This window comes from Colletotrichum siamense (genome assembly GCF_013390195.1).
Source record: "Colletotrichum siamense strain Cg363 chromosome Unknown KSG_Cg363_contig02, whole genome shotgun sequence".
Lineage (NCBI taxonomy): Eukaryota > Fungi > Ascomycota > Sordariomycetes > Glomerellales > Glomerellaceae > Colletotrichum > Colletotrichum siamense.
Window position 1 is genome coordinate 6,107,535 of NW_023501015.1, and position 11,203 is coordinate 6,118,737.

General features: G+C 58.1%; 3 protein-coding genes across 3 annotated transcripts; 1 reads left to right on the forward strand and 2 right to left on the reverse strand.

Annotated features, from left to right (window-relative positions):
- Window positions 1-402: 402 nt before the first annotated feature.
- Window positions 403-2,503, reverse strand: CGCS363_v003596 (Glycerol-3-phosphate dehydrogenase; the record flags this gene model as incomplete). Its single annotated transcript, XM_036635445.1, has 2 exons — window positions 403-1,235; window positions 1,288-2,503. The coding sequence occupies 2 exons, from the start codon at window positions 2,501-2,503 to the stop codon at window positions 403-405; spliced, it is 2,049 nt and encodes a 682-aa protein (XP_036500647.1).
- Window positions 2,504-7,359: 4,856 nt separating this feature from the next.
- Window positions 7,360-8,715, reverse strand: AQP7 (Aquaporin-7; the record flags this gene model as incomplete). The annotated part of the gene is made up of 3 exons (XM_036635446.1): window positions 7,360-7,524; window positions 7,751-8,288; window positions 8,408-8,715. The coding sequence occupies 3 exons, from the start codon at window positions 8,713-8,715 to the stop codon at window positions 7,360-7,362; spliced, it is 1,011 nt and encodes a 336-aa protein (XP_036500646.1).
- A 1,377-nt stretch (window positions 8,716-10,092) lies between these two features.
- Window positions 10,093-10,755, forward strand: CGCS363_v003598 (uncharacterized protein; the record flags this gene model as incomplete). Its single annotated transcript, XM_036635447.1, has 4 exons — window positions 10,093-10,146; window positions 10,378-10,409; window positions 10,492-10,553; window positions 10,607-10,755. The coding sequence occupies 4 exons, from the start codon at window positions 10,093-10,095 to the stop codon at window positions 10,753-10,755; spliced, it is 297 nt and encodes a 98-aa protein (XP_036500653.1).
- Window positions 10,756-11,203: the final 448 nt, after the last annotated feature.

The window sequence follows — 11,203 nt, forward strand, 5'->3', positions numbered from 1 at the left end:
CTGTCTTTGAGGCGCGGTCTAAAATCAAACCACCGATTCAAGTAACGATGTTGGCATATGTAATCATGTCTTGGTATTCCGTGGCCAAAGCCATCTATGCTAACTCACGCACGCAAGTCTATCGCTCATATTCGAGGGAAGGCTTTCTAGTGCTGCCGCCGCCATGCTCATGCATACATCAAACAATGAAAGGAAAAGGAATAATTGGGAAATCGTACACGTGCTCTCCAAATGCCCACCAAGACGCCATACCCGTCTATCTAGGTATCCCGGGATCCAGAAAAGTTCAAAAGAAAAAGCAAGCACACACGCAGCTCGGGGCCGTTCTAGCCGCACCGTCTGCGAATGCTTCAGATACACTTCATCCATACATACACACACCACACGCCTACGCTCTCATGCTTATGCCTGGGAGGTAGCGTTCCGCGCCAGCGCGCCCCCGGCCTGGATCTCGCCCAGACCAACCTTGATGCCGCCAGAGGAGGCACCAGCGGCCTGGGGCTTGGAAGGGGCAGGCAGGGCCTTGGCCCCGCCGCCGCCGCTGCTCTTCAGCACGTCGTCGCGGGTGACGCCGAGCTTGTCCTGGGACAGGCCCATGGACTGCAGGAAGCGTACGGTCTCGGACCACTCGGCGGCCTTGCGGGCGTCGGACCAGGCGAGCTCCTCGGCCATGACGTCGATGACGCGGGGCAGGGCGCGGAGGGCGGACTCGGCGTCGAGGAAGGCGAGGCGGGTGCGGCGGGAAATGAGGTCGGTGGCGGTCATGGCCTGCTCGGCGCGGACGCCATGGCGGATCTCGCCCTCGATGAAGGGGAACTCGGGGAGGATGCGGGCGGTAGAGACGGCGGCGACGGACCAGGCGCGGTCGCCGTAGTTGGTGGCGAGGTGGTGCGCGACGTCGGGGTCGAGGGAGAAGTGCGAGATGAGGTGGCCGGTGAGCTGGGTGGAGAAGCCGTGGGCGCCGAGGAGGGGCACGCGGGTGGTGATGCAGGAGCCGGTAGTGGTGAGGCCGGGCAGGCCGGCGCCGGAGATGTCGGGGAGGACCAGGCCGGACTGGGGCTTGAGGTTGAAGGCGGAGATGGCTTCGTCGACGGCGTCCTGGGCCATTTGGCGGTAGGTGGTCCACTTGCCGCCGGCGCAGGTGAGGAGGCCGGAGTCGGAGACGGTGACGAGGTGGGAGCGGACGAGGGATTCGGTGTTCTTGGCCTTAGGGTCCTTGACCAGGGGGCGGATTCCTGTGACGTGTTAGTGGTGTTTGGTGAGATGCGGTTTTAGGAGGCAACTTACCAGACCAGGCAGCCATAACATCAGAACGGGACAGGGCAGACTCGGGAGTGATCATCTTGTTGACCTCGGACAGGATAAAGTCAATGTCCTTGTCTTGGGCGATGGGCTCCTTCTCGACGGCACAGGCGGTATCGGTGGTTCCGGCGAGGGTGGCGCCCTGCCAGGGAAGAACGAAGATGACGCGACCGTCGGACGAGGTTTGCAGCAGACCGATACCGTTGGGGCAGATGTTTCCAGGGAGCATGATGTGGGCGCCAGAAGCGGGAGCGACGATGGACTTGTGGCTGGGGTTGTCCATACGCTCGATGGCGTCGGCGAAGGGACCGGTAGCGTTGATGACGCCCTTGGCGCGGACGGTGAAGGACTCGGAGGCGGGGTTCAGGACATCGCGGACCTTTGCTCCGCAGATCTTGCCGTTGGCGTTCTTTTCCAGAGAGGTGACTTCGACGTGGTTGGCGACGGTGGCGCCGTACAGGGCTGCGGTGAGGGCGAGAGAGACGTTCATGCGGGAGTCGTTGTGCTGGCCGTCGTAGTAGGCGAGGGCACCAAAGAGGCCTTCCTTGCGGAGCAGGGGGAAGGCCTCGAGGGCCTTGGACTTGGACATGAAGTAGGAGCTCTCGAGGCCCTGGGAACCGGCGAGCAGGTCGTACATCTTGGTGCCGACCCAGGCGTAGGGGGCCCAGTACCAATCCTGGACGGGGAGGACGATGGGCAGAGACGAGGACAGGTGGGGGGCGACGGTGAGGAAGGTCTTGCGCTCGTGGAGGGCCTCCTTGACGAGCTGCCACTGGGCGTAGTCGAGGTTCAGGATGGCCTTCTCGAGGTAGCGGACGCCGCCGTGGACGAGCTTGGTGCTCTTGGAGGAGGTGCCGGCGGACCAGTCGTCGCGCTCGACGAGGGCGACCTTGAGACCGCGGGTGACGGCGTCCAGGGCGATGCCGGTGCCAGTAGCGCCGCCGCCGATGACGAGCAGGTCATACTCGGCGGAGTCGGAGGCGTGGGCGCGCAGGTCGGCGAGCTGGGCCTCGCGGTCCTTGACGGAGGGGAACGAAGGCGGAACGATGCGGCCCTGGGCGTCGCGCTTGAGCTCGACGAGGGGCTTGTCGACGGTGTGTGAGGTGCGGTTGGAGAAGGCCGCGAAGCCGACGACACCACCGGTTGCGACAACGGTGGCGGCGGCGATGGGCTTCGCCAGGCGGGAGAAGCGCGAAGCCATGCTCCCAAGGTTTTGTAACGTCTTGTTTTTTTGACTTCGTATGCTCTCGGGGGAGTGTTGGGCCGAAGTGTCCAGAAGGACCGAGAGGGCGGCGGTTGGAGAAGGGCGACTTTCCCAGTGACAGGTGGGAGTCGCGGTGTCTTCTCTACGTTGGTGATGTTGTGTTTGTTGCTTGGGATGCGACAGGTGGTGTTCCTGGTTGAGAAGGGAAGGGAAGAGGAAATAATAGGGAAACAGAAAAGGCGCCACGGACCCGACTTAAGAGGGTCAGGACCAGCAAGGTGAATGAGGATGTAAAGGTATAGGTATAGGTAGCGTAGATCGGCCTTGGTAGAGGAGAGGTTCGGGCTGGGCCGCCTCACCCGCAACTTTGGGCTTCGATTCGTGGAATGACACCCCGAGGAGGACCAGGAATGGTTCCGTTCGGCGCTACTAAGAATTTTCCGTTGGTCTGGGCAGGGCAAACAGATGCATGCACAGAGAATGAGGGAAGAAAAAAACAAGAGGTTAAGTGGGAAGGGCCGGCGGATGGAGGGGAGGGGGGGATCAATCGGAGATCGCGTCGTTGCTCTATGTGGGAATCCGGACGGGAGCTCAAGGGTGGTCACTTTTGGCTACCTTTGGCTAGGTAGGTACTCGTCTCAGTCCGTCCTTCCTTACGCAAATAGCAGCACTCGGGGTCACTCGCATTCACCACCTCCAGCTACCCCCACGTGGTGTCAGGCCGGTCGAATCTGTGGTCGCTGGTCTGTCAGTCAAGGCCTCGTCCGTGCTCCTGCTGACCCTGCCTCACATCGCATTCCCGAGTCACTGCGACGCACCGTCTTGCTGGTGGTGGTGGTAGTGGTGGTGGTGGTAGTGGTGGTGGTGGCATTGCACACTGTCATTGCATTGCCAATGCTGAGGCCGTCATTGCACCAGCAGCAGGTAGCTCTCTCTCTCCTCTGGGGACCTTACTCGAGCTCCAGACTCGTGCTTGACGGGTCTGACATCATGGGTGGCATAAACGTGGCACTGGCACCGAGCTCAGACCGAACAAAGAGTGACTTCACCCACCAGTGGCCCAGTGGCTGACTGACTCTTCGGCGGCGGACCACGACCATGGAAGAGGCAAGGCAGCGACCCGCTTGTTCGTCCATGGAGAAGTGGAAATGAAAATGGGGAAAGGCACGAGATGTGTCGGGGCCCCGGGGTGATGGGCATTGGCAGGCGTTGCAAGCGTTGCGGTGCCATCCCATCCGTGTGGTGTTTCCAGTCAGAGCCTCAAATGTCATCCAGGGGCCGTCATGCATCTCGGTATTCGAGCCCCGAGATTGGGTGCTTTCGGTAATGAGTCGGCACTCTTGAGACGAACACCCCTGTCTCGGTCGTTTCGGTCCTGTCTGCCGAGTCAGAGGCTAAAAAAAAGAAAGAACACAGACAAATTGCTGCAGAAAAGAAAGAGTGGGTCCGTCTCGCAATGATCGGCGAAACCCTCCGAGCCCACACTGCGATGGGGAAGGTGGAAGTGGGGGCCCGGTTCCATTAGGATCCCGTCCCCTTTCTCGACCCCTTCCTTCTCCTCCTCCACCTCTCCCCTCTGCCCCCTCTCGACTCCGATTGCAACCACTCAATCGACTCCGTCCAACTACTCCTCACTTCAGCCACCACCCTTCTCCAACTCGCTACCCCTCGGTATTCTCTTCCCGTCCCTCCCTCACCACGCGCAGAAATCGACCTGCCTGCTGGATCTTACTGCGGTGCACACGCGGATGCGGCCAAGCAGCCACGCTTGCACAATCTTCAATTCGGGCCGCCCAAATCTGCGTCTCCTCTATCGTCTCCATCGTGGGATGTTTGCCCACTCAGCGCCACGCCATTTGGCACTCTTCGTCTTATCCCTCGCGAGACTGAGGCCGTCCCAGGCCTGATTACTCTGGGTCCCGTCCGCCGTCCAGAACTTCAGGCCCGATTGCCCAAACGCCGAAGTTCGTCTTAAGAAGAGCGGCTTGCCTCCTAATGCGGACCGTTTTTGGCTCCCGAGATGGACGGCAAAGAAGGCTCGAACCATCCGTCATCTTGGGCGTTCCAAAGCCATGGCTTATTTCGCCGTCCATACCATCCAACAAGAACGACATGCCGCCAAGTCCTCCAGAACCTGCCTCAGCCTACCGAGTCGTCCCTCATGACCCAGCTATTCCCGCACCTTGTCCACTCACATCGGCCGAGATCCGGGCATGAGTAGCGCTACTTCGACGGTGCACAGTACCTGTACGTACACACGGCCAACTTCCCCCATCAGGTGCTGGATGGTAGGGAACATCGCTGTGTTCGACACCTGCCACACCACACCACAGCGCACATTCAGCAGCCGTCAGCACGCACACCCGCCGTCTGTCGTCTTCCGCGCCGCCACTTTTTACCGCACCCCGACTCCATCTACGCCGCAAAGTACCTCGACCGTCGCCGAACATCCCGGGCCGCTGCGCTGTGCAACGCGTGGAAAAGTGGACGAAGGAACATAAGCTGGCCATGGTGGAAACGGCCCCAAAGAGCCCACCGACGGCCTTGCAAATGATCACGATGCAATCATTGGGATGGCGAATGATGCTTCGTGTCCTAGGCTTCCCGGTTTGCCTGGGCTTTGCTGCAGCTGCTCGACACTCGAAATACACGCCATCCCCTCGCCCATCGACTTACACGCAAGACAGCACTCAGCCGTGTACTCAGAACTGTCGTTCACTGCACATTCAAGCAATGTTTCGAAACTCGGTCATTGCTGCGCCCCACGGCTGCTGATTGCTTCTCATCCCCGAGACCTATCAATCTGAGTAATCGGCACCAATGCCAGGTCCACGGCCCATGACGAGCTGCCAGCATGCCACCATCTCGTTGGCTGCTGGGCACTAGTCTGACAGCGCCATGCTACCCCGCGGGCACCCCAAACCTACTCCAAATACGCAACCTAATCTTTGCGATGTGCAGCCTTCGTCGATTCGTTGCACTCTGACTAAGACCGCTGGCACGCTGGTCCATCGAGTCAGACCTCGCGAACCTTGGGGAACCCCCAGATTCCTGGACGTCGACCATTGTCGATGCGAGGTTGCTATACACTGTCGGGACATCGTTGACTAACACGCAGAACAGACACTGACAGCAACTCGGACAGCGTGGCATGGAACACTGCCCTGATTCCACCCAAACTCTCAGGTCATCCGCGACAATACCCTCATCGAACCAAGACGTGTTCGTGGGATGCGTCTGAAGTGGCTTCGATATCACCTTCGTCGCCACCCATCCAATCCGCGCCCTCTCCCGCACCTGCTTGGACAGAGAGGAGTTCAGGCGGACAAGCTAGCGCCAACTCTGCCCGTCTTTCTTACATCGATTGCGCAACACCCACCACTTCTCCACGAAGCTTGACACCTGGCCAGTCCGTCCGATCTCCAAGGCCAACAGCTTCGCGCGGGAAGACTCGTCGGTGACCGTCAGCCGCCGGACGCGCCTCCGAATCGTGCAGCCATGTCTCCGAGCGAAGCCATCGGAGGTACAGGCCACAATCTTCGCGAACCCCTCGTCCGTCTGCTGCCAGATCCACCGTCTACTGCCAGCTCGAGCAATCACACGCGCAGGTCAAGCTGGCTGCGTAGGCAGGAGTCCAAAGCAGCCATCATCGGCTGCAGACGGACGGGGCCCCGCAAGCCACGATGCACTCAAACTGGATTTGCATGCGCAATCAATGCTACTAGAGACACAATCTCAAGGCCTTCATTCGTGAGTCGCGGAGGCCGTCATCTGCGGCCCCCATGCAATTGCCAGACTATTGGACCTCTGAGCATGTTCCAGCTGCAAGACCATTCCAGAACCTCAAGCCCCTTGCCCTGTCATTGCATCTGGAAAGCGATTCCGGCAGCATGGCTCGCTGTCTTTCTTCAGGCCCAGCCCAGTGGGTGCTTCTGGCTGCTTTCCTTCCCCAATCTGTTGGGGCAGGTTGGGGGACCCCGTAATTATTTTCCTGGCTAAAATCGCCGACACGACGGAAGAATTCCCAGGGCGCCAGACATGGCCCGCACCTCGGGGCGTCGTGACAATCTTTCAGCGAACCAAAATCGCAGGGCTTGCAAAAACAGGGCGATTCAGGGTCCTCGTTGACGCCTGACAGTACTAATTGACTGCAACATCCGTAGTCGGGCGGGCGCCTCATCTCGTCTCGCCTCGTCCGTGGTTTTGTTTTTGTCGTGAATGGCTTTTGATCTCTTCTCTTCTCACATCTTGCAACAGCACACATTTGTTTGAACTTGAAATGGTATTGTGATTGAACGATTCTTTCCTCTCTCTCATCCTTCATGCTGCGAGCAAACCCGATAGCGGCGGCAAGCCTCAACTCAACCCACGCCAACACCACAGAAAAAGGACACAGGCGCTACCCAAAGATCGACACCGCTCATTCCGCCTCCCAACGCGCCCGCGCCCAGTCAACCCAGCAGAATAGTTTTGCTTGTCCAACAAGAAACTGACACTTGACTCTCGACATCCAAGCAAGCAAGCAAAAACAAAAACAAAAAGCCAATTCATCAACGTCGCTTTTTCTTTCGACCGTGAGGTTTTTGTTCGTTTTTTTTTTCGTTTCGTTTCGATGGCACCCGATGAGCGGTGAACACTCACGCCCTATGAGAACCCAATGCGCGGGCCATCATTCTCTCTCTTCCTCTGTTTTCTCATGGTATCATTGTTCCCGATCTCCAGTCTTCTTTCTTACTGTCTCATTCTCATGAATCTCTGGGGACACTTCATACCGGGCTTCTCTCTCTCAAGACCCAGGGACGTAGTCGCGCTCGAGTTGAGTGTCAAACGACACAAGGCAAGAAGCAGCATGTTTATACCTTGCTGTTATACGTGTTGGACCAGACTTCACGACGGGGCTGGAAGAGGCGCTTGAGGCCAAAGTAGGGGCTGTTGATGGGGCTCTCGCCCGTGTAGAGGAAGACGTCGTACAGGAAGCCTCCGAAGAGGGTGCCGAAGAAGGGGGCGACCATGGGGATCTAAATTCGACGTATATCGTTAGTCACGGGACTTTTTCCGCGGAAAGAAAAGGGACTTTGGTGGTGGATGGATCTCAAGATTCTCGCCACGCAGCGGAAACAACGCAAGACCGAACGCCCATCTCCGAGGCAGGGTACATACGGAGACGAACCGAGGCACACGACAAGCAGGGCAAGAAAAAAAAAGGAGAGATAGGGGAGGATGGGGGCAACGACAGCAACGTACCCAGAAATAGTATCCACCGGCGGACCACACCTCAGGACCGTATCCGACAATGTACGAAACCAGGCGGGGGCCAAAGTCACGAGCGAGGTTGATGGCGTATCCGGTCTCCCAGCCCCAGCAGGCGCCGATGCCGAAGATGAGGAAGAAGAGGCACAGCGGCATGAAAGGCCCCGCGGCGCCGTTGGCCGGGTCGGCGAGGGCGAAGATGACGAGCTGGAGCAGGCTCGAGCAGATGAACTCGGAGAAGAACATGCCGGTGCGCGTCATGAACTCGGCCGGGTATGTGCAGAAGATGCCGGCGGTGGCGTTGGGGCCGGAGACGGTGCGGATGCCCTTGCCCTCGAAGTTGTCGATGGCGGACATGTAGTTGCCGTAGAGGATGAAGGCGGCGGCCATGGCGCCGAGCAGCTGGCCGATAAAGTAGATGGGGAACTTGCGCCAGGGCATGCCGCGGTACACGCAGTTGGCGAGTGTCACTGCCGGGTTGAGGTGGCCGCCGGATTTCTTGCCGACGTAGACGCCCAGCATGACGCCCAGTCTGGGGGAATGTCAGTACATGCTGTGGCATCAATGACGCGCTCTCTCATCGATGAAGTCACGATAAGAGATGCCCGTGTGATGAATTCTAGAAGAATCATCAGGTTGTGAAAAACTTACCCCCAGCCCCAGGAGATACTCTGGTAGTCACCCTTTGTCGAATTACTGAGCACGACCTGGGCGACGACGCCGTCGCCGAACATGATGAGGACCATGGTGCCGAAGAACTCGGAAAAGCCGTCCTGGAGGTTCTCGCGCACGCGGGACCACCACAGCTCCTCCTCATTGGGAGGCGTCATGGTGCCCGCGGCGTGCTCCTCGTGCGTCTCTTCGCCTCCCATCTCGGACTTGAAGACTGGAATGTGTTGCTTGCCGACGGACGACGAAGACTCAGACACCGATTCCGCTGTGTGAACCACGATGGACATTAGAAACACCGCGATAACGGAGGGATGCTGTCAAGGCAAGATGACGACGAAAGCAGAACGTTTTGAGTTTTTGATGATGGGAGAGATGAGAGTTGACAACGCCAAGCAAGAAGGAAAGGGAGAGAGAGAAGCGGAGAGAGAGGGAGAGGAGAACGCGGGGTGGTGAAGATGAGACGAAGGGACGGACGATGGTCTGGCCAAATATCATCCCACGTCTCCCATGGGGAAGAAGCAACTCTTATGGTCCCCACGGGCTGATCACATCCCACGGGGCTGGATGACCGTTGCACCCGATCCGCCGGGTTGACAAGCTTGGGGAAAGAGGAGATGGAGGAGAACGAAGAGGGGGGCACGGGCTTCGGGGGTTGCTCGCAAATGCACGAAAGCTTGACGCTTACCCATCTTTGATATTGGGTTACTTCTTTTCCTTCTCGTCCTTTTTTGTTTAAACTTGCTTGCAGCGTGCTGCCGACTCTCGTGTGGATCTTCCGGACCCGATGAGACTCTGATGGTCAATCTTGGATGGGACACACAAGGTGGTTCCTAATCCTTATCCCACCCCCGGGATTCAAGCAGCCACGAGGCTTCGAACGCAGGAGATTGGCTCCTGCTTCTCCTGATCCGGATCTTTGGGATACCAGCAAGTCGGTTACCGACGTGCTTCACGAGGGGAAGATACGAAGAAGGGGGGGCGTGTATCGTTGGTACGCGGGCCTTTGCGGATGAGAAGGTACGGGAGGAGCGAAAAAATCGAACGATGTGGGCGAGAGGAAAAAAAGAAGTCGCTCAGGTGGCCTCGGTGTTGCAGAAGGCAGAGAAGAAAGGCAGACAGACGGTGGGACGAGGGGGATGAAGGGGAGTGTGATGCAGTTCGGTGGCTCACACCGAAGTTGAGGAGGTTGACGGGGACGGAGGAGACGTTATTACGGACGACGGCCGAGGTTTATTCTGTGAAGGAATTCTGGATCTGGAGACTGGGATCCGGGGCACCATGGAGACGTTCCTTTTCGTCTCCCCTCTTTTTACCCCCTTCTCTTCTGGTTTTTGCTGCTCGCAGGTCTTTTCCGGGGTTCGCCAAGATGCGGACGGGACACACGCACTCTCTGCGCCTGGGATGGGGATACGCAGGCAGAGCGGCAGGACCAAGACGCACAGGTTGCGCAAAGTAGAGGTACAGAAACGTACGAAACCCACACACACCCGCGCCACTGATAGGCTTCACTTCCTAGCAACTCAGCAATGCAGGGTGTGCCTAACTGCCTCTCTTCTGGCGCATGGAAAACGCGGAATGGGTGGTTCTCCAGAGGTAAGCTTCTGGGGCGGTTCCCACGTGTGGAGAGGGGCGTCGTGGGACCGCAAAAGATTTGAGCGCGTGAGATGAGGACCTTTGCGCCGCGGCCGAGACAAGAAGAGGAGCGCAGCTTGCAGAGGGTAGGTGAAAGAGGCTGGATGGAGTTCTGGCCGAGGATGCCAAGGTAGGTTTTCGGTGCGGCTTCCGGGAGACCCGTTTTATTCGATCCTCCGTCCGCTTTTTTGCGCAGTTGCTTTACTGATTGCGGCGTCGTATGCAACTCTGTCGTGCAAGGCGCTGCAGACTCTGCATTTGCATCTCAGCTCCCGAGGTTGTTTGGCAGTTTGCTGTTCTTTCACTACTAAGAAAAGATCTGGGGGAAAGTCAAAAGGTCGGCTGCTGGGTAAGTTTGCCTCTCTTCCCACCCGGAACTTCGTGGTCTTACCCCATTAATACCGATGAAACTTTGACTGATCAGATCGAAGATTGCCGCTTTTGATGATGGCATCCCTGGACCAATCTGGGGCCCGGGCAAAGGACGCCAAGGGTTCAGGGTGTGGAGCACCCTCTCTGGTTTTTTGCCCTCTCTCAATCCGACAGTGACGAGCGGCCGAGAGAGAGCCCACACCACTCCCGAACTATGTAACCGCCGCGGCAAACGTCATACACGGACGGGTACGTCTAACACCAGCACCACCACCAGCACCACCAACCACCGCAGCCGACTGACCTCGCAAGCAGACAAGTAACACGTTGTTGTACTTTTTCTGTCTCTTAGTCGACAAAAGCTTTCGATTACTAGCCAATTGGACCAATGACGTGAGCTGCCCACACTGGCTCCCGCAAAAAAACGAGGAATCTTGAGCCGCGGCTCGTCGCAAAAAAAAGAGGCGTATTCCCATCTCACGCATCCTTGGCCTGCACTGCATCGCGGTTGGAACTTTCGCCTCTTTCCCCGCAGTTTGTCGTTCGCAGACGGACGAATAAGACTGATGGTGTGAGCGCGAGTGTAACGTAGTGGAGGGGAACCAGGTCAGCATCGACGGTTCTTGACCAATTTTGACAAGATGACAAGCGGCTTAGAAAAGTTCTAGTCGTCGAAGCGCACGTCGGCACATGATCTGGTGCATGATCGGGTTGGATTGGCGCGTTCAATTGGGAAGTCGAAGCCGTTGGTTCGTTTCAACTCGTTTGCGA